The 27,174-nt window shown below is 49.0% G+C and overlaps 1 protein-coding gene across 11 annotated transcripts in view; it reads left to right on the top strand.

Annotated features, from left to right (window-relative positions):
• The window catches only part of BRPF3 (bromodomain and PHD finger containing 3), a 31,234-nt gene extending 10,233 nt beyond the window's left edge, over positions 1-21,001 (top strand). For 6 of the 11 annotated variants that reach the window (XM_054803460.1, XM_054803458.1, XM_054803459.1 and 3 more), the window contains 9 exons: positions 900-1,028; positions 1,414-1,726; positions 2,755-3,021; positions 3,184-3,687; positions 6,052-6,148; positions 8,991-9,088; positions 11,052-11,149; positions 13,125-13,279; positions 15,863-21,001. In XM_054803460.1, coding sequence (XP_054659435.1) covers positions 900-1,028; positions 1,414-1,726; positions 2,755-3,021; positions 3,184-3,687; positions 6,052-6,148; positions 8,991-9,088; positions 11,052-11,149; positions 13,125-13,279; positions 15,863-16,046 — 1,845 coding nt within the window. In that variant the 3' untranslated portion in view covers positions 16,047-21,001. The remainder of the gene's footprint in view (positions 1-899; positions 1,029-1,413; positions 1,727-2,754; positions 3,022-3,183; positions 3,688-6,051; positions 6,149-8,990; positions 9,089-11,051; positions 11,150-13,124; positions 13,280-15,862) is intronic. The other 5 variants (XR_008574128.1, XM_054803456.1, XM_054803455.1 and 2 more) reach the window with 5 other exon arrangements.
• The last annotated feature ends 6,173 nt before the right edge of the window (positions 21,002-27,174 follow it).

Raw genomic sequence — 27,174 nt, 5'->3', positions numbered from 1 at the left:
TCAGCTTCTTTCCCATTTTGGAGGAAGAGTGTGGTCTTTATATCCATCTTTGTTCATTCTCTTATTGATGCTGTCTTGTTGCTGAGCTTATCAAATCCAGTTTGCTTTGTGTAAACACACTTGCTTTCCTTTGCTGCTGAAGTGGTTGATTTAACAACATAGTGAGGGATTGTGAGATCAAAGAAATTAAAACGTTAAAGGAGAAAGGAATATTTCTATCCTGTTCCAGTCTCCTTTGAATAGAGTTTCAGTGTAAGAGATCAAACTGGTGCTACAACTTGTTTGCTCGAAATCAGACAGTATTAGACACTTCATAAAGGATGTAAGAAACTGTATTAGGAATTTGCAAACATTTTAACTACTGTTGTTGTTTGGCTTCTGCCTTGAAGTGTGAGAGCTTATATCTTAAACTTTGTTTATGCTCTCTAGTCTAATTATGGATGATGTTGTTCATGTAAATGCCTACATACTTTTAACTTTTGTATCATGTTGCTAATTGGCATAATAATGTCTTCAGGCAGGGAGTTCTACAGGATAACATACCAGGCATGAAAGGCTTCTTCCTGTTTTCATTTTTAGTCGTATTATCTTTTAATTTTATGGGGTTTTCTCTTGTTTTGGCTTTATGAGATTGGATAAACAGGAGTTCCCCATACAAAAGGAATGGACTGAGCAGTTAGACTCTGCAAAGTGCTGTCTGCTAATGTGCATCCTGCACATGGAGAGCACAAGGTGTTTGCCAGAAATTCTTCAGCAATGAGTCTACCAGGCTATTGGTATGATGACCTGAGGTTTCCACCACTGAGTAGAGCTGGGGTGATGATTCAGGCGAAATCAGGGAGACGCCACTCGCATCCCCTGTCCTCGATAACTGCTCATGGCTGTTTTCCCCTTCCCAGGTCAAGGTTCAGCAGGCTGCAATGGAGCTACAGCTGACCCCTTTCAACGTACTTCTACGCACAACTCTGGACCTGCTGCAGGAGAAGGATGCTGCCCAGATCTTTGCAGAGCCCGTTAACTTAAACGAGGCAAGTCTCTTTCCTAGAGGCGTCTAACGGGTTGTAGATGAAGTATTGCTGGGCAGAAGCTCACGTGCTGTCATAACCCTGGAAGCACAAACCACCTTGTCCCAAGCTGCTGGTGGACTAAAGAATATCTCAAAGAGGACTCACAATGTGGGTATCCTTCCAGGCCAAAAAAAAAAAAAAGGTATTGTTTTCTGGAAGCTTCAGCACGTCTCAGACAAGCAATGTTTTGCAGAGCCAGGATGTGTCTGCCTTGACTGGCTGACACAGAAATGAACTGCTGGCGCTGCCCCTTGCCAATGGAAAGGGCATTAAGAGTGCTTATGATGGATGCGCTCTAGTTGGCTAGTAAATGGTTTTTGTAATTGTACAGGTTTTATATGTTTAGGTTCCAGATTACCTGGAATTCATTTCCAACCCAATGGATTTTTCCACCATGAGGCGGAAGCTGGAGTCCCACCTGTACCGAACATTGGATGAGTTTGAGGAAGACTTTAACCTTATAGTTACCAACTGCATGAGGTATAATGCTAAAGACACGATTTTCCACCGAGCAGCTGTCCGGCTCAGAGACCTTGGAGGAGCGATATTGCGTCATGCACGGCGGCAGGCTGAAAACATCGGCTTTGACACTGATGTGGGGATTCACCTGCCCGAGTCACCCAAAACCGAGGACTTTTACCGCTTTTCTTGGGAGGATGGTGAGTGTGTATTAACTTTTTATACTGTGTTCTTTGTTTGGAGCATGTCACTCAGCCTGTGTCAGAATCATAGCTGTCATTCAGCATACAAGAATTTTCCTATCCATCTATTTACCTAAGCATATATCTAACTCCTTTAGAGCGTCAAGGAGCAGGATTTCAGGTGAGCTGAGCACTCGGAGCTAGGTGCAGCTTCACTCCAGCTCTCCAGGGCACTTCTGCCTGAGAAGAGCATGGATCTAGGATATTTTGCTCTGAGGAAAGCTCATACATTTCATTGTAAATTGGCAAGGTATAGAGCAACTGGGTTAGATGGAGCACTGAGGGCTGGGAGGGGGTGATATCGAGTTAAGGTACTAGGACCCAAGCAGTACTTCTAGCTGAGTTTTTCCATTCACAACATGACCACATCCATTCCCATAGCTGTCTTGAGATGCAGCTCCAAAGCACTGGCTGAATAACTTAGCTAAACTTAGTACAGAATACTGCTGCCATCCAGGATGCAAAGCTCGCGGTCTGCCATCTGATTCCTAAATGTTGCAGCCCTCTTGGACACAGACGGACAGTCTGTTACGAAATTTGTGTTGGTGTACGATAGTAGAGCCCTCAGCTGTCTGCCTTGCTCCAGCGGATACCAGCCCTTCAGCGGAGCCAGAACATGTTATGTTTTGGCCAGTCCTTTTTGCGGTCTGATTTTGTCGTTTAATCTGGCAATAAAATAGGTTTGTGCCAAGGACCTGGACTGTGCGGTGTCTTGTGTGGGTGGAGACACATATCCTTTCACTGTTGCCCCTGGGACAGTAACGGGAACTGGAGAGCAGAGCAAGTTAAATCAGCTGCTCTTTCCCAAAGGAAGGCAGTCCAAGCTCCAAGGTTAACAGTTCCTAAATCCATGAACTAAAGTGATTGGTTCATGAATAGCAGCAATGGGAATGAGGTATGGCAGTGGTCCCAAATGCAGGAGTGGATTTCCCTTCTTCAAGAAGCTGTGCTCCTTCCTTTCACTGTTACACTCTCTTTTGATGCAGTGGATAACATCCTCCTCCCAGAGAACCGGGCTCATCTCTCCTTGGAGGCCCAGCTGAAGGAGCTGCTGGAGAAGCTAGACATGGTGAGCACCATGCGGTCCAGCGGTGCCCGGACACGACGCATCCGGCTCCTGAGACGGGAGATCAACTCCATTCGGCAGAAACTGGCCCAGCAGCAGAACAAAACCATGCCCAACGGGGAGCCTGTACTGCGGGAAGAGGGGCTGGATAAAGCATCGAGGGAAGGGGACGAGGAAGGGGATAAAGGTGAGAGGTTGCAGCAGGATTTTAGCTCCAGCTTTCCTAGTGCATGTCAGCAGTCAAGACTTGCTGTTTCTCCTGTCTGTGGCCCTAGCAAAAGATGGGAATGTTGTTAGTTTTGGGAATAACTCTTTCTAAAATGTTCAAGCAGATTCTTTATTCCTTTAGCAGATGATGCCAAACCCCCGCACCCTCCAACCCTGGAGCCCACAGGACCTGCGCCCTCTCTCTCAGAGCTCGACTCTCTGCAGGACCCTCCAATGCTCAAACCCATCAGTGAAAGCAAGTCCTTGAATCAGCTGCAGAAGAGGGTGATGTCAGACAGGGAGCTCTTTGACAAGAAGACTCTGCAGCGGGAGAGCCAAGCCTTCCAGCGCCTGCTCAGCGACAACGGCCTGAATGGGCTGGCCTTGCCGCCTGCAGACACCCCAGCCAGCCCCCCGTTCAGTGGCGTGGGCCGACGGACATCTGTCCTTTTTAAAAAAGCTAAGAACGGGGTGAAGCTGCAAAGAGGCCTGGACTGCTCCCTGGAGAATGGGGAGGACCATGGGCAGAGTGGGCAGCTTTCACCCTCGCGCCCTGATGGGGAACGACAAGCTCGGAAGCGGCCGCAGAGCAGGACCGGCAGCGAGAGCGATGGAGAGAAGTCGCCCAGGCAGGCAGGACAGAGAGGTAATTCCTCGGGATTTCTCTTCCTTCTGTACCCTTGAAAACTGTGAGATGGGGCTGAGGGAGTGGGAATCCTGGGGCCGAGTAAAGATGTCTGCATCCAGACTACTCACCTGAAACTCACCTTATGCTTGGGGGAAACATAGTCCCCAGACGTGCCTGACGAAAGCTTCAACTTCTCCACAGATTTCTAAAAGGCAGACAGGACACGTCCATAATGAGTCCACCTCTCTTCTCCACTGACTCTACAGGGAGTTTGTGGTAGCTTAATTTAGCTCTAGACACCTGTATTGTAGACATTTAAAGGTACCAAGATGAAGCCCAGGGGGGTCACAAGTTACTCTTCCCATTGCCAGTCCTCAGGACTGCTGTAAAAGAGAGTTTGCCATTTTTTGTAGGGTTTGCCTACCAGCCTTGTTGGTTACATGCCCAGCTGCTTGCAAAGCTGTTGAATGGCCTGGCTGGAGACTCCAGGCTTTCCAGTAAGGGCTGAGAAGTGTTTGCATTCCTGCCCTTGTGGAAGGGCTTGTGTTGGCTCGGCCGCTCTTAGGAGTGAGAGTTTTCTGCTGCAGAGATGGTGCATTTGGTTGGAGGTGTGCAGTGGAGCGGAATCACAGCACCTGTTTAGGATGAGATGTTAAATATTACTTTAACATCATCTGTACCCTCAGTTCTGGGGTTTAAATAAAATTAGTGGGAATACTGAGCAGGTTTCTTTTCAAATTAGATCTGCAAACAAGAATAAGCAGCTGAGATCAAATTTGGAAAAGACACAAGGTGAAAAGGAACATCTGAGAGACAGCAATGTGATTTTTTTTTTTTAATTCTGTGTTAACAGCCATCGTGGGGCAGTTCCCATCTGTAAGGCTTGACTTAGCCTATAGCTCAAATATTATCTTAAAGTTATTTGGCTGTCAGAAGATTGCTAGCAAACCAAGAGTGGGAGGAAAGCAGTTGAATGTGGGGATTGACTTACCAGGGCACGTTAAAGGAAACACAAATGGCTTCTCCAAAGAGTTAAGGGACTCAGCGTCATCATCTGCCAATAATTAAAACAGAGAGGAGTTGCCCACAATGGATACAGGTCAGAATGAGAGACTGAAATTAAAAAAGGAAAAATACAGTCATGGTGCTGGAAAATCACTGATAAATAGGCAGTCTCATTTTTCCTCTGCTGAAGCAGCACTGGTGTTTTTTTCCTATGAGTTGCAGCACTGCTTTTGTGAATCAGCTCCTTCCCCTGTTTCAAACACAATTGATTTCTCCTAACTGGAGGGAGTGTCTGGTGTGCCGAATCCATGTTACTGCAGGAGCAGGTCAGCATGATCAGAATTGTCAGAACAAGGTATTTCCCAGAAATCTGCTTCTTGTGACCATTCCATATTTACAGCTGGAAAAACAATAGGAACCTTGACATGAATTTGCTCTTTATATGGCTGATGGGCTTCTGATGAGCCCACAGGAAACCTGTGGGTGATGGGTCCCTGGATGGGGGAAGGCAGTGGTCATTGGCCTTCTTGCACCTGCTCTGGGCTTGGGGATGCTCTTGGGGGTCATTCCCTGCCCACCCCTGCCTGGCCTTGGCTGTGGATCTCCTCTAAGCTCAGAGGTGATCCCAGCTCTCTGCGTCGGTATCTCTCTGGTGCACAGAGCAGGAAACCTGCAAGGGAAGGGAAGATTTCCAGTGTCGTTGGCATCTGGGGCAAAGAAGTGAAATATTCTGCTTACCCCTACAGTAACATTTGTACTGGCTGGAGAGGAAGGTGGTGGGGAGTGTTCTTCTACCCAGGGAGAACTGGCTTCTCAGTGTCTGCTATGTGCACTGGAAAATCTCATTTTGAGAAATTGAAGCAACAAGTATTTCCTAGAGTGGTTTTCTCTCAGCACGGAACCTGTAACCAAGTAAGTTATGGTTTTATATGCCTGTTCCCATGGGCAGGGACCAGCCCGGCAGTCAGGCCTGTGGTGAGGCAGGGAGAAGTCCGTGGCAGTCAGCGTGAAGCCTCTGTGTCTTTTCCAAATACACTTGAAGCCAGATGAGCAAGTGGTTCATTTCCTGGCCTCTGGGCTTCCTCGGCAAGCTGGGTGCTGCGTGGAAATTTCCTATACCATCCCTGGGCACTTCCCCAGCACTTGCTTGTTCAGAGACAGCCTAATTTTTCATGTGTTGGGGGTAGAAATACCTTTTATTAGTCACTTTTTGGTTGCAGCTGAGTTTGGGAACTGTGTGCAGAATTGCCCTCTCTAGTTGAAGTCCTCAGCATCTTCGCGGCTGTGAGTCATGGGACAGTGACCCCACCTGAGCCTTGGTAGCATCTCTGTGTGTTGCTGCTGGTTCTTTGGGCTGATTCCCGTTTGTCTCCTCAGTAGGAGTGACTAACGGCTTTGTGAAGCACGCAGAAAGCAGCTCTGACTCTGAGTGCAGCGCTGGCCGGGGCGGTGCGCTGGTGTTTGAAGCCTGCAGGTAAGTGCCCCGTGCAAAACTGTTCCCTAGAACACCTTCCGTGTCTGGATAACCTGCCTGGTTTTATCGTTCGACTTCTTTCTCGAAACCAGCCCAAACTGTTAACTTATTTTGTGTGTTAACCCTAATGACAAAAAGCTTCTCGGGTTCCATCCCGTCCTCTTAAGCTATAGATCCCAAAATTAGTGCTTGATTTTTCAAGCAAATGGATATCTGTTACGCCTCTGTGTAACATACACATCCTCTCTGCTGATGCATACCTTCCTTCAATTCTTGAGAGCCAGAGCCACCGCATTGCTAGCCGGTCTAGGGAAGTGATTGTCCCACTCTGCGCTGGTGCGGCCTCACCTCGAGTACTGCGTGCAGTTTTGGGCGCCACAGTACAAAAAGGACATAAAACTATTGGAGAGTGTCCAAAGGAGGGCAGCAAAGATGGTGAAGGGTCTAGAGGGGAAGACGTATGAGGAGAGGCTGAAGTCCCTGGGTTTGTTCAGCCTAGAGAAGGGGAGACTGAGGGGAGGCCTCATCACAGCCTACAGCTTCCTCACGAGGGGCAGCGAAGGGGCAGGCACTGATCTCCTCCCTCTGGTGACCAGTGATAGAACCCGAGGGAGCGGCATGAAGCTGCGACGGGGGAGGTTTAGGTTGGATATCAGGAAAAGGTTCTTCACTGAGAGGGTGGTCGGGCACTGGAACAGGCTCCCCAGGGAAGTGGTCACAGCACCGAGCTTGACTGAGTTCAAGAAGCATCCGAATAATGCTCTCGGTCATATGCTCTGATTTGGCTGGTCCTGCGTGGAGCCAGGAGTTGGACTCGATGATCCTTATGCATCCCTTCCAACTCAGGATATTCTATGATTCTATGAAATCTAGAAAAACCTTGAACTCAAATGTCCAGCTCAGCACTGTGGGTGAATCTGAACTTTTACCACCTACTGAATTGCTGCTTTCTTCCTCTCAGAGGTTTAGAAGCAGAACCAGGCACTTCAAACAGGACTGACCAGACCTAAAGCAAACATCTGTCATCTTCTGCTCAGATGCAGTAGGCATACATGGGTACCACATCCTTTTTCTGGTCTTATCTACCTGCCCAGCCCTCCAAACACTGACTCATTTCACCGCCCTTTCACTACACCGTAAAATCTGTGTTATGCCAGAATCGTGTCTTGGTGAGTTGTGAGTGGCAGGCTGAGAATATTTAACTTTGGTGGCTAAGATTGTCCGGGTCAGGCAGAAGCAAGACTTTCTTAGTTGATATTCTTAGGCACATTTTCAGTGCCTTGAACATGTCATTGCCCTCTGCTTGTCTTTGATGATCCATCACTAGAGAAATATGTTCAGACATTTTATGCTTCCTCCTAAGGCGTGTGCTCAGTTAGTCCTGTAAGACCTCGAGCTTGCAATGTCAGTTGGGCACTTAAAATCCTAAAGCTCCCCATACACGCCCCATTTCAGGACTGAGGCTACAGTTTAGAAGTAATAGCTGTGTAACAAATTATTCTGCAGCGGGGTTCAATCCCAGAAGCATTTTTTAGGCAAAAACTTTGCTCTGCTATGCTGAATGATTCTAAATGTTAGTTTTCAAGAGAGGTGTATAATTTTGCAGCATAGCTAAGGTTCGATTAGTGTTTCCATTATATATCTCTTTTTGCAAAGGGTTTTATGGCAAGGAAAGGGGCAAGGCCCTGGGTTCCGAGGAGCAAGTTTGGTGCAAAGGTTTTTCCCCAGGGCAGAGTGATCCCACCTCCACAGTCAGGTGCGGGGCAGCCCAGGGGAAACACGTGGTGCCCCAGTAAATTCTCTCTCTTAGCACATGCTGAGCCCCTTGGAGGCATGGGACCTCCAGCTCTTCTCTGAGATGGAGGACACCTCTCCATCTGTCCCCTCTTCTCTGGGCCGTGTGTGTCCAGATCTGCAGCTCAGTCATTGCCTCTTCTGTAAGCCGGACCCCTATGCAGATCTCACAAGAAGCTACTGCAATAAACTCTTGACTCATGCAGAAATCCTTCATGGGGTGAGGATGCTGTCAGAACAGGACAAGGAGCCAGAAATTCCCTTTCAAACCATGTCGTGGCCTTACGGCCCCACCGCATTCGCCTCCATTTCCCCATCTGTAAGTGAGGGAGACAAATCTGAATTCACAGGGGAGCGTGGGGACTTGTTAGTCGATGTTTGTGTAGTACTTTGAAGATGGAAAGTGCAATGTAAGTGCTTATTACAATAATTGCAAGCAATTCACATAGCAAAAATTACATTAGAGCTGTGTGACACCCACAAAACAAAGAATTAAAAACAAGCTGATGTCTCGTGGATAACTTGTACAATTATTCTATTTAGGAACAGCTCTGTTTACTGCTTTTTCTCCACTTTTTAAGCACCAAATTCACTCAGAATGGGCTGGTTATTAGAAAATTGTAAATAAATTTACAAATAAAAAGAAAGAATTACAATAAGTGGAAAAAAATAGGATTGCTCGACGTGGAGATAGTCCGTTTTCTGAAATGCTTGTAGTAATGAGGTAGAAGGATGTTCAGGACATGGGCTGACATATGTCCAATTGCATATTTGCTCTCCGGCGTGAAGCCTTTAGGTTTCTTCCTCGTGTTCATAGCTTGGTTTCCATTCGCCCCTTCCCTTGCTCATGGCAAAACTGGGGTGATGTCCAGTGTACTTGTCATCAATGTGTCTCTTCTGGTGCATTTCCCTCAAATATTCAGTGTTCTTTTCATGTCAAGGGTGCACCAGTACAGTATTTTAAACAGAGCTGAGGAATGACTTGGCTTTGTTTTCAAGGGTAATCTCTTTTCTCCTAATGCCCTACTTTTCCACATATTTCTAACAGTGGTTTGATGCCTCCCAAGCGAAGTCGAGGCAAGCCAGCTCTTTCTCGGATGCCCTTCTTGGAAGGTGTGAATGGAGACTCTGATTACGGCAGCTCAGGTGAGAATGGCTGCACAGCAGCCCCGTTTTGGGGAACACCCTGCTGCGGTCCTACTGTGCCATAGGGCTGACATCCATCTGAACCGGGGGGAGCAGGTCTCAACGCACGCCAGGAACCAGTCCTGCATGAACTATGCAGATTGTACAGTCAGGCTGCTGACCTGCCTGTGCGTTATCACCTGTTCTGTTACGAATTTAGGTTATTGCATAAAATGCTGGTTGCCTTATGCCCTGTGTTCTCCTCAGATGGGTGCTTTCAGTAGGTATAACGTCCCTGGCACTGTCTTCTCCTGATTTGGGACTAGTTCTCTTTAATGATGCTGCAGTATAAACAGTAAATCATAATTATAAGAGGGGTCTCTCTGGAGATGACTTCATAGCTGTTCCCTCTTGTATTGCTATTGTTGCTTTCAAGGTCTTTGTTACAAAAAGTCAGCTTTGTCAGACTGTGCTATACATCAGTAAAATTAAGTCAACACTCCTCTGATGCTATCCAAGGCACTACACCAATCTTCCAGCACTCGCATGACCAGAATCTCGTCTTTCTTACGGTGTGTCAATGCTAGAGCTATTGCAGGTTTATGCTGAAATCAGAATTCAGTTTTGATTCCCTGGTACACCTGTGCCCTTCTGTACAGCTCCTGTGTGCTGGCTCCCGTCTCTCTGGGAACCGTTATTATCCTGGATCCTGCATGCTCAGCAATCTGCTTTAGAGATAAGCTTACAGAGCAGGGCTGGTACCGGGAGAATTAGAATCAGTGGGACAATTCTGTGTTGTAGAACATAATTTCATTAATGGAAGAATACATCTGGAATGCAGTAGTGGAGAAGCACATCAGATCCGTCTGGGCAGGGTGCTCATTTGGGTTGTATTCAGCATTTTCTACATTCAGTTCAACTTCTGGTAAAGCTGGTGTTTGGTCATTCCCCTCCAGAGCAAGCACTACTTGCTGTAAAATTCACATTAATGAAGGTTACTCCTTTTCCAGAGCCAGGAGCTGACAGATTAGTTATTCATGTCTTGAACGGATCTTTTGCAATACTTTTGACTTTAGTTTGAAAAAATTAACGGCTAATAGACTTCCATCAACTAGAACAAGCATTTCCTGCAGAGATTAAATAGCATCAAAGTATATGGCATCAGAATAGTCTAGATATTTGTATTTAGGAGGAATAAAAAGGACCTCTCTGAACAGTGGTCCAAATTAATCTCAGATACAGCTTCATCAGTTCCCTTGTGGATGGATTTGGCTTGGTGGAGCTCAATGGACCAAATGAATCTCTGGTATACCCATTTTATTTCAGTGATATAGCAGCTATTCACTCCAGATCTGAATTTGATCAATATTTCCATATTAAAGAGTTCATCTGAAGCTGCCTATGTGTGCATGCATGGACTTAGACCCATTATTTGGGAGGCTGTGACTGTGACTTTGTCTTGAGGCAGACCATGACTGTACTGACAGAGCATAAAGAAGTCTGGAGGTTCACTGTGGCCAGGCTGGATCTCACCGCACGTTAAAGTTTATCATAAACTTACTGCAGATGAGACGCGTGTCTTATCACCTCTAGTTTGGATACCCAGTGCATATAGGTAGAAACAATAAGTGGCTTTCCATTATGCTCTAGATCTTGATTAAGAGAAATTGTCTGGAATTATGCATATGTGCCCACAGTAATGATTGAATGTATGCTCTTATGTGATGGATAGCTGGATTGGTCTGAAAAAAAAAGAAGAAAAAAAAGGCAAAATTCCAGCTTTCTGCTTGCTGCAGAAGCAAATAGGTTAAAAAAACTAAAACAAATGTGGTCAGTATGTTTTAAGTACAACAGTAGTTCATCCGTTTAGCTGAGACAATGCAGGCCATCGTGCCTGGGTTAGATGATGGTGTGGTTTCTTGTGTTACCATCAGCACCTTGCTAGGAGTCGCCCTCCTAAGCCACGTCTCCTTCTGTCCCTTAGGCAGGACTCTGCTGATGTCCTTTGAGAGTCAGGCTGAGCTGGAGCCCTTGGAGCTTGTGTGGGCCAAGTGCCGTGGCTATCCCTCCTACCCTGCCTTGGTAAGTACCCTGTTGCGCTCTCAGGCTGTACTTGCAGCGCAGGTAGCCCAGAACACAGCGCTAGCGTGCAGTGTAACCAGAAAGAAAAGGAAAACTTCCCAAAATCATGCAATGTGCTTTTTTTTTGTTTTCCCCTTTGCACAGTTAATTTTCCCTGGTCTCATTGTTTCAGAGTATTGCAGATGATTCATAAAACTTTGTTCTCTTGGTGCCAGGGATAGGAGGAGATCTTTCCTCTCCTCTCCTGTTCACTCTGCAAGTATGGGGAAAATAATCACTACTGTTTGCATGAGAAGACCTACATTTTATAAAGGCAGGCACCAGGTTCCACTGATGTCTTTTAACTGCCCACACATTTTCCTGTATAGTGAGTACAACTCCATATGTAGGTGCCCAGCTGGCCTTGTGATGTGTATATATATGTATCCTCTTGCAATAACCATATGTTTGATTTAAATATGAGAATATATGCATATGTTCGCACCTAGTCCTTTGAACGATATTTCCTTAATATTTATCCATCTTTGGATATTTAACTATTAATGTGAAATCCATAAACCTGGCTTCAGTGAGCAACATACTCAGCTCCAAAGCCAGACATGGCACGCAGTGATTGCGTGGAAGTGCCAGTACCACTGCAGGCTTTTAAGTGCTTGTTAAGTTATCAACAGCGATTGCTGAAGTAAGTGTGGAAGTAAGAACATGAGGTAGGCTGACGACGCTTTGTTGTTTCTGCTGCATTTAAATATATCCCTTGAGACATGGCTCTTCCTGCCATCTCTGCTCCGTGTAATTTCTGCATGGCTACAGCCATCCCCTTAAGTATCTTTATGGTTGGGATCGCTGTGACACACAGAGCTTGTGACTGCTGAGAAATTGTAGGGGGTGAAAACAAGTGTAGTCATCACGGAAATTACACAGGTCTCTACACCCAAGGAGCAGAGCTGTGAAACCATCCGTAAGCTGACACAGCATGTATGCTGTGGCTGAGCACAGTTCTGATGCCGTCAAAGGGCAGATTCTACTAAAAGAGTGACCCTCATCCATGCTCTTGCTCTTAAGTTGGAGCCCAGAGGAGACAACAGCTACGGATCTGCTAGTCGTGTTGGCCAGCCAAAGCATTTTTACATATTTATGTGGCTACAACCAAAGTTAAACTGCGTTTGAGCATGACTTTAAACGCTGAGATTGCCCCAAAAAAAGGCATTTTTACAGCAATATGTTGTGGTGGAAAAGTGTCCTAATAAATTCCTAGCTGGCCAATGTCAAAGCCAAGACCAGGAGGCAGAGAAGAGTAGACCCAGTATTACATCCACCTGTCGCTGTTTTGTTCTCCTGTGATTTCATAGCACAAATGTTGGACACTGACATTTCTGCTTTATACAGGCAGAATCAGTGCATCTGTTGTTACTTCTCTCCAAAATGACTACAGTCTGTGTTCCTCTGATAAAGCTGGCACTGCTTGTCGACTCTCTCCAAATATTGGGCCTGATTCTGATCTAATAGGAGTATAAATCTGAGCAATGCCGCTGAAGTCAACTGAATTGCCCCAGAATGGAGCTGTTGTGAAATCGCATTATGCCTGCCGAGTACAGCAATGGTGTTACGTTTATTGTACAAGTTAGGAGTGAAGAAAGGAAATCCTTTGCTGAACACAACAATACTGAGTTTGTACTAAATTACCAATTAGTGTAATCTACATCCACACAGAATCATATACTTGTGTCCTTTCCCTTTTTTAAGATCGGGTGCTTGACCTTTGGTCTGACTGGCTTTCCTTCCATAGGGGAAGCCTTGAGGACAGGAAAATTCTTTAAAAATTGCCGCTGAGACAGAGCAAGCAATTTTGCTTACCCATCCTAAGTAGATTTTAATTGTCTAGCTTGGATAGGCTGAAAGAACAGAAGAAAAAAATTGCACACTCTGCAGTACTTGAAGGGTTTTGTGCTTAAATATCCTTTCCCTGTGTCGCTAGATAATCGATCCCAAGATGCCGCGCGAGGGTTTGCTCCACAATGGAGTCCCCATCCCAGTCCCACCCATGGACGTGTTGAAGTTGGGGGAGCAGAGGCAGACAGAGGCAGGAGAAAAGCTCTTCCTTGTCCTTTTCTTTGACAACAAGAGAACCTGGTGAGTGTGTGCAGACAGGCGGGGACCTGTGGTGAGTGCTATGGCAGAGAGGGAAGATTTAACATAATCTTTGGTTATGGGAGTGTACAGGGATTATGATGATGATGATGTTACATGTAAATTGGAGAATTTAAACATGCAGCAGCCAAGAAGAGTCTAAATGAGGAAGACAGCCTGCTTTTCCTTGGCCCAAGAGCATGCCATCTCACTGCTGCACTTCCACAGCAAACAACAGCCCAATGTCCTTCACCCAGGGGTCACGTCACCACAATACTGAGGCACATGAACAGCCAATTTAGTAGTCAAAATCTGCAGCAAATTAGAGAAAGCATTTGACTTTAAAACACCAGCAGACTGAGCAGCCAGTTCCACTGCTGTGCAAAAGATTTGCCAAAAATCTCCAGGGTAACATTTTCAAAAGGTTGGGTTTATTCCATATTTAGATGCGCCTGATTTTTCAGAGGTGCCGTGTACCTGCTGTTTTCAAATCAAGATATTTAAGATGGAAAATGTAGGTGTGAGCACCTGGTTCAGGGCACGTGAAATATCTCGAGGCCTTTTACTGTTCTGTCTCGGACAGACTGAATCTGCTGATTTTAGAATCAGCAGTTGACCGTGCTCACATGGTAACAAGAACCCAGCCAGATATAATAAGCCACAAACCAGTGAAGTGCCTTAAAAATGAGCAATAAGGCTTTGAAATCCATGTATGAAAGAATGGGAAACTTGTAAAATTGGAGCTTTATGCTGGAAGAGGGGAGTCCCTGCAGGCAGCCGCACGCTGAACCCACTGGATTATTTAAACCAGCAAATGCCACGTGGGAACATGAACCAAGCAAATAAATTTTGGCCTTTGGGGTGCACATGGGAACAGAGGAGAGAAGGCTTGCCTCTTCTGCTGCTGCCTCTATAAAATAAGATACCAAAAGTTTGAAAAGAAGCCTCATGGTAATTCAAGAACCCTTCTCCTCCTTGTTCTCCTGGGGAAGGTCTTTGCCGACATCCCTGGAAGAGCAGGGAACCACAAGATCAGGGAAGGGCAAGGGGCTGGAGGAAAGAGGTGAGCAGCAGGCTAAAGCAGCAAGGGGGAGCGTTTCCCCTTCCATTTTGGGGCTGCCACAGTGTTTTATGCAGTTTAAAGAAGTAGAAGCAAGGTACAACACAGGCAAAGGAAAAGCATGTGCTGTCTTCTTGGGAAGCTGAGAAAGGGATCACGTTTGTATAGCTTGACGAGTGTGTTTTCTGTCCTCTGGGGAAAAGAGGTGCTGAGAGACAGGCTCTGAGGTTCTTTGTGAGTACACTGCATTGTTTCACTGTCCCTGATTACCAGAACCGCTTGATATAGGGCATGTTCTTTGAAGAGGTACTAATGATTTTTAGCTGAAAATCAATGGCAGTGCCACACTTCCTGTTGCTGTAGTCATCAGTTTTGAAAAATTTAAATCCAAACTTGTAATTGAAACTACCTTCCCAATAAAAATCAGCATTTCCTTGGCTTTGCCCTGCTCTTGCTGAAGACAAGCTCTGGTGGATGTTTACACTCTTAAGTGGCCATTCAGAGCCTTGTTTGCAGTTTGTGGGAAGCTAAGGCACCTCAGGAAAGTCCTAAAAACCCTTCTTAGTGCCAGATCCAAATTCTGCTGACTTCAGTGATGCTGCCAAAGAGTCACAAAGACTGAAATTGGCCCCTCGTCTTCGTGGTGAAGATAAGCTGAGCTGCCCTGGGTTGCCCATGTTGGCTGGCTGGGAGATGCATTGAACCATGCTAACAGCGGCTGAGATTTAACTCCTAGGGGCTGGACTTCCTTAGGAAGGATGGCTAGCACGTTTCTGAGTAAACTAGTTAACCTGGGCTAATGACTGCACAGTAAAAACTTGCTACAGAAAAGGCACTTGCAATTTAAGTCATCAGTTCGTTGGGGTCAGCGTTGCCTTGGAACATGTCTGCTGGAAGCTGCCTGTTTCTGCATGACACTCAGATAGTTGTAGTCACCCAAACCCTGATGCTTACAGCCTTGTGGAGCCTTTCTCAGGAATAAAAACTTACTTTCCACCATGGAAGCCCCTGTATTTGCTGCTCTGTGGAACACAGGAATTTCCAAGTTTCCCCTGGAGTTCCGAGGAGCACTGAAAGCCTTGAGTAAGGGCTCCAAGGAGAGAGGCATCTGTGCTCCTGCAGGAAGGCATTTTGGCTACAGGTCGCTCTTCCATGTCAAATGCAGGCATTTCAACATTTGTAGTATCGTTGTGGGGTGTTAATTATAAACAAATAGATCGCACCAGTATAGGTGCTCCTGGGGAGGAGATGACAACCGGTGACTAATTGCTGCTGAGATATGTGGGGAACACTTGAGGGGCTGGAGTACTTGGCCATGTCTCAGAAACTCTTGGGACAGACTCCTTGGCCTGTTGAAGCCATGCAGCGGGTGGGAGACCCAGGCACACCGGAGCAGTTAGCCTCCTGCAGAGAGCTCAGGCGTAGCGTTGCAAGGGCAAGAGGCCTCCAGGTGTTTGCTCTTCTTTCCCCGTTTCCCCTCTCGATGCCCTTGGTGACGGGGCTTTGCACTCTCCTTTCCACTGCAGGCAGTGGCTTCCGCGTGACAAAGTCTACCCCCTTGGCGTGGATGACACAGTGGACAAGTTAAAAATGATGGAAGGCCGAAAAACCAGCATCCGCAAGTCTGTGCAAGTGGCATACGACCGAGCCATGATCCACATGAGCCGTGTGCGGGGAGATCATCCCTTCGTTACGTCCAACTATCTGTAAGGGGTTGGGGTGTCTGGTTCTCCTTTTCCTCAGCCTCGCGCTCGTTGCGTTGGCAGAGTGGACCGTCTCGTGCACTGACCAACTGGGGGATGCCGTTCCCAGCAGCTGTCAGCTCTCCTCGAAGTACCCTGAAATGTGCCAAAAAAACCTGTCCAGCTTCTTTCTGAATGTGTCTCGCTGAAGAGCTGGAGGGCAGTGAAATGTAAAGTTGACAGGGCCAAGAGGAAGGTAGTTAGGAAAAGCTGCCAGGTGACGGGGGCCAAGGTGAGCTGATGCAGTGAGCAGAGAGCAGCACTCGGATGTTCGGACCTCACGCACCCTCCCTCGCCCCTGCCTCCCCCATGCTGCCGGGGGTTTGAAGTCATCAGCTAGCCCCGAGTAATTCCCGGGAACCTGTCACCACTGTAACCGAACCAGGATCCTTTACGGAAATCCCAACTGGACTTTCTTGTGCCAAATTTACCCTAACCGTCATTGGCCTTTTTAATTTTTTAAATGACATTGATTGTCCCATCACATTGAAAAAAAAAAAAAAGTCGTAGCTGGGAGTTTGTGTTACAATTTTCCTGCCTACGTACATAGTGTTTTCATGTTTGATTTCTCTCACTGCATTTAGAAAAGCTTGAGATGTTTTGGTAACCTTCCCCTCTGCTGCACACACTTACATGCACAGAGCTTTAAATACAAAAAGCAAATTACCTGATTTTTTATGTGTGTGTGTGTATGTCCTAGAAATTTATTTGGTAGTTTCACCTTTAAATTCTGATTTCTGTGACTGTGCTTGTTCCAGTAACATTTCATATCATGGTTTAGTACAATACTGAGTCTAAGCAAAGATAACTTCCTTTTTTAAGAAGAAAAACTAATTTTGGAGGTGTCTAATGAGCTGGAGCAGCTTTGCAGGCACTGAGGTTGATCAGGGTTGGAGGGAGATACATCTTTTGTGTTGGTTTACGCACATTTGGTGTAAGGCTCCTCTTCCTTTCTTCCCTTTTTTCCGTCTCTAATGTTTTCCTCTGGCTCGGTTTGGGTTGGAACCAAGCACTAACTAGAGCACACGACCATTTTGCCTTTTCGCCTTCTCCCACACACACATATCCTTTCCCTGGTGTGTGGGTCCCCAGCATTGGCATCCATGAAAACCCGAGGAAACCCAGCTCTGCAGACAATCCCTGGGGTTTTTTTTTTGGGTTTGCATTGCAAAAACAGGGACAACTGATGTTTGGAAACTTGATGACAAAACCTTTTCTATTAGCCAAGGACTTTATGATTTCTCCTCTCTCTTCTGTTGTGTATCCCTTTTTGCTTTCCCATTTTAAGAACCAAAGGTGCAGAGCAAGATTGTAGATTGAATATCATCATTTCGCTTTTGAACTCAATATTTTTTTATTATTTTAACTTTTTCATACTGAAGAGAATGTGGGGTCATAGTAATAATAATTAATAATAATGAATAGCGGGGAGTAATCACTGCCATTTCTACTTGGTCTACTTTTTTAAAATACCACTTCTTATACATTGGGACATGGAACCACACTTTAAGGAAGATTCCTGTAACATATAGAGATGGGGCATAGGATTTTGTAAAAATAATAATAATAATAATAATAATAATAATAATAATAATGTCTATGGAGTGTGGCTTGGGAAGGATGTTGTGTATATAGTTGTAAAATATTGTTCTAAATTATTTAGACCTATTGTCACCATTCTTGAAGTCCTCAGTTGTGTTGCTGGGTCTTTTATATGCACACAGTGTAATTTATTTAAAGGAACATACACTTTTCCAGGTGGTAGCTCAGCTGTGGACTTGTGACCTGTGTATATGTTTTAAGATCTTGGGATTTGGGGTTGGTTTTTTTTTTTTTGTTTGGTTTTTTTAAATGACATTTTAGAATTTGAATTGGCTGATATCCTGCTGTTGCTACGGGACCTAAATGTTACTGTCAGTCTGCTGTAAAGCACAGATCGCTCTATTTATTGTAGAAAGTGAGTTTATTTGCTTTCTAGAATTGTTTATATCAGATGGTATAAGAGAGGTAATAAGAAAATCTATGCTTGTAAAGAAAAAAAAGCTAATTTTACCTACTATAATCTGACTGTCTGAGACTATATTTTCTCTCTGAGAAATAAATGTTCTAATGTATAAAAAAAAAAAGAGTCTTTCCTTGCTAGTGTTGTCCTGAGGTCCAGGACATCACTTGCCATGATGAGGTTTATTCATCCCAGATGCATAAAAGTGGTTGCAAAGAGCAGCGATGGGGAAGGGGTGTGCGGAGGGATTTCTTGTGCTGCCTTGAACATCTCCTGGAGGTGAGTTTGTTCCCTGTGCGATGGGTAATGGGGTTGGGTGCTGCAGGATGGGATCCCAGCGGGTGCTGTGCATGGCAGCCCCCTGGCCTGGCGGGGGTTGAGAGCCCCGAAGGGATGGAATTGGGAATTTTGAGGCTTGAATCCCATCTTCTAGTGATGCTGATGGCCCTTGGTGGGTCTGGGTGCTCCTGCGATGCTGGGCCATGGGCCGGGGGATTTGCCAGCAGATGGAGATGTGCTGAGCGATGTGGTGGCGATGGGGCCAGATGCTGGAGCCCGATGCGTCCCTGGTTCCTGGCTGGGGAGGGTTTCTCACCTGAGCAGGGTTCTTGCATTGTCTCTCTCCCTAAGATGCATTTTCCCTCCCTGCACAGGATCCTGCACCATGGTGCACCATCAGGACCCCTTCGCTGCTTGGCCCCTTGGGGCAGACCCCGGTTTTCACTGGAGGCTGCTGCTCTCCGAGGGCGCAGGTATCATTCCCGTGCACCACGAGTGTGAAACCAGAGGCGCAAAAACCCTGCAGGAGCCTGGGGATGTTTTTCCCTTCCTTTCCCCCCACCCTGTTGTCAGCCCCAGCACCACAAATTCTCTCCAGTCCCAGTTTGCAAAGCTGGGTTTTCCCTGCCTGGATCTGGCCCCAGCAGCAGCGTCTGCAGGAACTGCCAAGATCCAACGTCCCTCCGGAGCTACTGCAAACAGCATCTCCCGGGGCTGCTGCTGCCGGCACCTTTGCCTGAAACCAGTAACTAATTTGTAGTGTTGCAAGCAAAACTTCTTGACAGAGAAGTTAATTTCCCCCTGATGACATGGTGCGTGTTTGCTTGGTGGTGTCAGGTACTTCGGGTGCAGCCCCCAGCCTTGCCCCATCCGCTTCCCCGTGTTTTTTCTCAGAGTCACAAAAAAAGAAGAAACAAAATCCATGAAAATGAGGAGATTCCCCTGGCTCGGCGTGCTGGCCAGGGAAGGACACAGCTCGTTGTTGGTGTTAAGGCAATGCCGAAGGCCAGCAGGTTTTGCTCAAGGGGAGGGGAAGTTCCTTGAATTTCTGCAACCATTCCTAATTTTCTGAATTTTGGTTTTATGTTGAGGTGCCGGGTGGAGGGGTGGCAGGTAACAGCCAAGAACGAGTCATGTCTCAGGCCCAGAGAAGGGTCTTGGAGTTGTCTGTAACTATAATTAGCACTTTCGATGCAGATGTAGCATATATGTGCAATGCAAATATGCTCCAGGAGAAAACTGGGGGGCATCTTTCCCCTCTGTATGTGACTCAGCCAGACCCTCGGGAGGGTCCAAGTCCCCTTTGGCGAGGACAGGGGAGTTTACGCTGGGTGCTGTGCATGGGTTTGGCCTTGGGCTTCTCTGCGCGAGAAAAAGCGAAGGGAGGGAAGGAGCAGCATGGAGCCTGCTCCTTAGAGGCAGGTGACAGATCCCAGTCGTGCCACCGCGCGGAGGATTAATCCTCCCCTGCTCCAGCCTCCCAAAATAGCCCTGGAGCCCAATTCATTCTAAAAAGCACAATATTAAATTTTAAATCCTAATTTTCGAGCCCAGTGCTGAGCCGCAGAGCTCTGCAAGTCAGAGAAATCCATGGACAGCGGGAGCTCCCGACGTCAGGGGAAAGCCGGGATGGCTGCAAGCACCGCTGAGCTGTCCTGGGAGCTTTTCTGGGGATGCCGGTGAAGGATTTGCATCGTAGCTCGTGTGTTTTAACTCTGCCTGTTTACACTGACACTGATCAGAAAAGAAATGGTCATGCTAACATATTTTAATTAGGCCATTCGCATTGCTAAATAAAATAAATTTTGCAGGCGGACATGCTTGCTGAAGAGTGAACTTTCATTTCTCAAAAAATTATTTCTTCTGCCTTCCGAGGAAATTTTAAGCTGCTTCTCATCGCCCGACCCCAGCTCCTTCTGCAGGACCCGCTCCCTGCGGTGTGGGGGTCCCAGGGGCTGTGCCTGGGCTGGGACACGGCACGGAGCGAGGGCAAAAGTTTGGGAAGAGACCAGGATAGGGGACCGGCAGGTAATTAATTGAGTGGGGTGAGGGGTGGTAAGAAAAGAATATTTAGCCTAGGGTGGGGATCAGCTGATTTAAAAGAAAGCCTTGTATCTAGTGCCGGCTGATTTTAACTGAAATGGAATGGCATGAGGAGCTGGAATATGAATCTTTGCAGACCCTTAAGTCCGATCCCAGCCGTTAGCTGTGGCTGAGGCTCCAGGGAGCCGGTGGAGCTGCAGGAGCAATGGGCAGAGCCAGGGAGGAGGGAAGGGAAGCATCGACCTGGCCCCAAGGCTGCAAAAAGCACAAACCAGCTCTGGTCTGTCTGGTGTGGGACTGCTCCAGGCACCCGTCCCGCTGCTGCCACCCCGGGATGCTCCGGCCATCCCCTCACTGCCTTCCTGGTGCTGTTGCACTGCAATTTGAATGCCTTCATGTTTAAAAACAAAAAGAAGCTCCCTGTCACCATTCCCACCCTCTCCCCAAGGGCAGCTGGTTTGAGAGGCCAAAAAAAACCCCAATTTCCCAAGACCTGGCACCCTTGGCTGTCACCTGCTGTGGCATCCCTGGGGACTCAGGTGCTTCCTCCCATTGCGGTAATCCGCCCTGGACAATGTCTTGTACTGTAATTTAGTGAGTTATTTTGGGGGCTGAAAAAAAAAAAAGAAAAAAAAAAGAAAAAAAAAAAGAAAAGTCTTACTATCTGTATTTCGAGCCTTTATATCTTAATTTGGAATCCTGTAACTGGGAAGGTTTTATTGTGCACAACATTTCCTGGCTCAGGGAGAGCTGCAGCCATAGGTGAACGTATTAAAAAGGGAGTTCTTCACTTTTTTTTTTTTCCTGTGATTTCGACCTGTTGCAAGGAACGGGGGAGAAGGAGGATTTAGCAACAAGAAGGGACGTTGGGAAGCTGCTTCTCCAGAGGAAAGCACAGAGAAACAGTGGCCGTGGACCTCCCTCAGCCCAGCTGCTGCCATTAACTTCCCTGCTGACATTTTGGGATGAAATTATTACATATTAATAAAATAGCTTTTCCCCTCCCACCCCATCTTTTCCTCATTTAAAAAATGAAATTATAACTTACTGAATTACTCTGCGGCTAAAAGATTTCCATGACGATGGCATCCTCCCAGCACGCCAGCTGCACCATGGTGCCCACACCGGCCCCAGCCCCAGCGCTTGCCCCCAGCTTCATCCTCCCCATCCCGAAATGGGGGAGAGGAGCGAGTGCGAGGGGTCACGGCAAGAAATTCAAACCGCAGTGAGGCGAAGAGGATGCCTTAGTGATGGAGGGGGGGCAGCCCAAAGGGGCATGAGGTGAAGTTGTGTGGGGTCTCAGCACAGGTTTGTGGGGGTTTTTTGGGTGGGGTGTCTGTGATGGGTCCCCACTGGTGTCGCCCATGGCTCCTCACTGAGCTGTACCAGGACAACAGGTCCTGAAAATCCCGTTGAGGTAATTAAGCTGAGCTACAAATTAGCGGTTTGGAGACTGATTGCAGTGGATGGGGAAGGGATTTGGGGGCTTGGGGCTGCCCTAGCTCCCCAGACCCTTTTTGGAGCTCTGGAGAGGGCCAGTTTCCACCCACCCTCACCCAAGTAGCACTTTTCACAGCTGTGTAATAAATCTGACTTTTACTCCCTCGCACCATTGACACCGCAAGGCTGATGGCTTTGCCTGTCTCCTCGCTGGCCCCTTATGGACGGCACCAGCTGGGTCTGTGGGAGTGAAACACCCCACAAAGCCCCCACCCCCCCACCCCGCTGTCCCTGGGCACCTGCAGCAGCCCCGTCCCCAGGACCCCCCGCCCAGCGCCTGCAGCTCCCTGCACCCTCCTGCACCCTGACAGGTGCCAAATGCAGGTCAGGCACTGACTGACACCGCTCAACTGCTGCAGAATTCAGGACCTGCAGACCGGCGGGGAGGGTGAGGCGGGGGTGTCGGAGCTGGAAACTGGGACCCCAATGGCCTCTTCCTCCTCCCCAGCACGGTGGCCCTGGGGAACCCTCCACAGGCTCCATGGGGAGAGTGGAACCCGACGACCCTTCCAGCCACCCTGCCCACATTGCAACTGCCCTGCACGTCCCCAGCGCTGGCCCGGTGACTGTCCCCAAGGCGGCCGGTCCCGCAGCCTGTCCCTCGGCTCACCCAGGCATCAATGGATGGGGGATTCAAGGCCATTGCATGGCAGCACTGAGCAAACCCCGGTCCCTGCCCGGGCTCGTCCCACCAGCTCCAGAGCGAGTCCCCTCATCCTCACGTGCAGGTTGGTGTCAGGACACCTGCAGGAAAAAATATCAGGAGAATATTTCATGGGTGCCAAGTGGTGCTGCAGGCGCGGGGCGAGCCAGGGCTGTGCTGGGGCTGGGGGAGGTCCCAGTGCACACAACCAGGGGGGTGCGTGGGGGTACCAGACCCTCTCCCCCACCCCATCAGCCCCTCCCTGCTGCTAATAAACCACCCCTGTCATTGATATGTACTCTCCCCACCGCCACCAAAGGCTCCCCTCTCAGGGCTCCAGCATCCCGTCCCCTTCCCTGCTCCCCCCCACCTTGCACCTAGTCCTGCCTCAGTTTTTCCCCCCAGAAGTTGGGAGCAGGGACAGAGGGGATGGGGGTGGGGTGGGGGGGAAGACTTGCCATGATGGTTTTTATTTGTCCCAGTCATCTCATGCAGCTCCAGCCCGAGCAATTTCAGAGCTGAGTGCACTGCTCCCCCTCCTCACACGGCTCCATCCCACACCACTGCTGGCAGGTGATGAGCCAGGCTGCCAGTGGCACGGGGGAGATGGGGATGAGGATATTTGGGAGGGTGGAGGTGTGTGGAGAGGTGGAGGTGGAAGGAGAAATAGAGGGAGGGAGAGATGACAGGGTGGGTGGATGGAGGGATGAACATAGGGATAAATGGAAGGATGGGCAGATGGATGGAAGGAGGGGTGAGAGATGGATAGATGAAGGGAGGGACAGATGTGTAGATGAATGGAGGGATACATGTGTGGATGGAGGGAGTGATGAGAGGATGGACAGAGGAAGAGGTGGAAGGACACAGAGGAATGAATGGAAGGGGAATGGATGGATGAAGAGATGGACAAAGGGAGAGATAAAAGAAAGAAGCACATGAGCTCAGCCAACATGGGACCAATTTGGAGACCACAAAAAGATGTGTACAGGGCACTGTAGTCAAATTATGGGGAAGAAGTAGGAGAGGGAGGTGTAGAGGCCAGAAAGGGGACAAAGGGACAGAGAAAGCACTGTCAGGGACAGCCAGCCACCAACACCTGGCAAGAGCAACCACCTGCCCCACTCATATCAATATCCAAAAGAAGAATTTTCCACTTTACATGGACAGAAATGTGTTTGGGTTAGTGCTTAGAAAATGTTTAAATAGGGTTAAATGCACTGCTTACATGTCTGATGACTACAACTTTGAAGAAGAGCCAAAAGACTGACAAAAAAGCATGCTTTGCTAAAGAGTAACCTTGAAAGAGAGCTGAAAAGCTGATAAATAGGAAACATCATGCCCGAGAAGACATCCAGAGCTGGGTGACTGCCAGAAAAACCTGAAATCAACAATAATCATCAGCAAATAGGGGGACTGAAAGGTGGTAGGCAGAGTAGGAGGGTTTAACCACTGCCTAGCCAATAAAAGAACTATGCAAATTACAACACCCAAAAGGTGAAGAAGCATGCCTGTTATTTTAAAGATGCTTGACCAATAGCAGATGATGTGCTAATTAATTGCCAATTAGCATAAATTTAGGCGGGTTTCTCTAATCCTGTAACAAGATAAATACGTGGTAGACGTTACAGGTAGTGTGCTAGCTGTGTGGAATTGCTGCCTAATGCATGTATCTATGCAAAGATGAAAGAAATAAAATACACCTACTATGTGTGTTGGTGTACTGCACACGAGGAAAATGATGCCAATTTGGAAAAAACACAATGTGAGTGGGTCTGTGCGAGCGCTGCTGAGGGAGGTTTCCAGGCAGGCAGGCCTTTTGGGGCTGGCAGCTTTGGTCTGGGAGCAGGGGCTGGACGTTTACACTTTTGAGGATGGAAGCTGATTTTGGTTGAGAGTGACGTAAGGCTCTATGTTGAACCCTTGCTCCGGTAGGCGAGCCCGCAGCCCCAATGTGAGTGGGTCTGTGCAAGGGCCGCTGAGGGAGGTTTCAGGGCAGGCAGGCCTTTTGGGGCTGGCAGCTTTGGCCTGGGAGCAGGGGCTGGACGTTTACAGTTTTGAGGATGGAAGCTGATTTTGGTTGAGAGTCATGTCAGGTGTTATGTTGAGTCCTTGCTCCGGTATGCAAGCCCGCAGCCCCAACATCCCAAGTCCTTCTACTCAGGGCTGTTCTCCATCCATTCTCCACCCAGCCTGGAGTTGGGCTTGGGATTACTCCATTAGGTGAAATTTTCCAGCAAAATCTATCTTGGTTATTTTTACGCTACATACAACAGGCTGTGCAATGCAAAGGAGATGCCATGTGTCATCTCCGGGATGGTTGACCTCCTCCTCAGCTAACTTCTGAGTTAATTTTTTTCAGTTTTTAAACTGATCTTTTATGCACAAATCACTGCTCTCAAACCTTACGGAGAGAAGGGACTGAGGGTGGGGTGGGATCTGCTGGGGCAAAAATGGTCATGGACACACACCCCCCTCCCCCAATCACTCACCTTTTGGGTCTGGGGCAATCCTGCCTACTGCCCAGCACCCTCCCAGCCACACAGGAATGGATTTAAACCACTTTTCTCCCAGTTTGCAGGTCCTGCTGGGACACTGGGGACCGCAGCCACATGTGGCACTGTTTGAAGGCAGCAAAATTCAGTCGGGTTGGAGAGAAGGGTGGCATTTTCTGGGGTTTGCGGTGCTTTTATTGGGGATTTTTCTCTGTCTGGGGCATGGGGTCAGCGCCCTCCCGAGGGTCCCATGGCTTGAAGTGGCTCCAGTGGCTGGGGTCCCCGCCCCTCCATGTGCCCCCAGCTTGGTGCATGTCCCTCCTCCCCTGGAGTGACACCCCGGGGCTCCCCGCAGCCTCACAAGCAGCTCTGGGGGGGGTGAGGACCCTGCAGGGAGTGGGGGTGCATTGCCCAGAGCCCCCCAGCCCAGCTCAGCCTCCCGGGGAGCTCCCATGTGCATCCCCCCGCCCAGCCCCCCCGCCCACAGCTGAATCCCTCCCTAAACCCCAGCCCAGCGCGGGGGGGGGGGGGGGGCTCAGCCCCCGGGGAAGTTTGTGCCCCGCTCCGCACGCTGCTAACGGGGTACGCGCCCCCCCCCCCGGGGTTCTCTAGGGGGGGCTCCCCCCGGGCAGCGGGGGCACCGGGGGAGGGCCGGGGGCGGCGGCGTTACCTGCTCGGGGGGGGCGGGGGGGGGCAGAGCAGAGGAGGAGGAGGTGGCAGTAAATGGGGGCGGCGGCGGAGCGCTCCTTCCAGCCCGGCATGCTGCGCTGCGGCCCGCCCGGCCCCGGGGCCGCCCCGCGCTGGAGGGGATGCTCCATGCGGCCGGAGGGACACCCCCACCCCGCACCCCCAGCGCAGGGGAGAAGGTGCAGCCTCCCCCCTTCTGTGCAGGTTCCCCCGCCCCGGTGCAGAGCTTCCCTCCGCATCCCGGGCAGGTGCCCTCCATCCTGCAGTGCCGGTCTCAGCCCCTCGGGGTGGATCCTGCCTTGTCCCCAGTTCAGTCCTCAGCCCCCCTCTATCCCCAGTGCCCCCATCCCTGTCCCAGTCCTCATCCCCATCCCTGTCTCCAGCTTCCTCCAACCCCCATTTCTATCCCCAGTGGCCCCCCCCCCCCCGACTCCCCAGTTGCTCCCCCTTGCTGGGAGCTGCCCCCTCCTGCCCCATCCCAGGGGATGATGCTCCAGGGAGAGGCAGCGCAGACACACACACCCGCCCCCCCACACACCCCCACCCCCACCCCCCCCCGGACCCCGGGGCCATTGGAAACAGAAAAAGGGAAGAAAACCAGAGCCAGTGTCCACTTGTCCTTGAGCGGTCGGACGGCATGGCCATCCCCAAGAGCCGAGGTCCCTGCTCCACATCTCCACACCGGGTGTTTGGTTTGGCCCTTTCCACCTCCCAGGAAGAAGCCCTAAAAATCCTGAGCTTTTGGAAAACTTTTCCTCTTCCCAAAAACGCTCCGAAAGAGCCGGTAACTGGGCAGCACAGCCAGCGCGTGCCGGGAGCAAGGCAAGGGGTGGCTTGGAAGGACGAGGCTGCGGCAGGGCCAGTGCATGTGGCATTGGCCAGGGAAACCCATCAGCCAGCTGAACGTCCCCGGGTGGGGTCTGGTCCCGAGGAAGGGCCAGGAGGAGACGCGGTGGGGGGCCTTGGATTTTAAGCCACTTGGAAACCCCTCTCTGGCTCTGGGCTGGCTGCAGCCCTGCTCCTGGGGGGACCATTCAGCTCACCCGGTTTGAAACCATGAGTCTGCAAGTGGGAGGGACATGAACCACTGCCCCATGTCCCCAGCACAGGGTTGGGATTGGGGAGCCCTTCCTCCGCCTCTTCTTCCTCCTTCCTCCAGCCCATCAGCTTCTCTTCATGGCTCTTTTCCATTTCTCACCCACATGGACCACAATTAAAAGTGGCCACGGTCTCACCACGAGAGCTTCCTCTCTCATCCACCCTCCTCCTGATTTTATTTTGTGCTCAGGACATATCTCAGCCCACTTACCTGCACCGGCAGGAATCACTCAGGGCTCCGTTACTGCAGTTAATAAAAGCCCTGGTCACAACCAACAGAAAAAGGATTGCAGATACAGTCACAAATGGCACAGGAACAAAATGCAATTTTGCCTAGGGATTCCATAAAGGC

This window comes from Grus americana, chromosome 25 (assembly GCF_028858705.1).
Source record: "Grus americana isolate bGruAme1 chromosome 25, bGruAme1.mat, whole genome shotgun sequence".
Taxonomy (NCBI): Eukaryota; Metazoa; Chordata; class Aves; order Gruiformes; family Gruidae; genus Grus; species Grus americana.
Note: the sequence above shows the minus strand (reverse complement) of the source record. Positions and strands in the feature narration are given on the sequence as shown.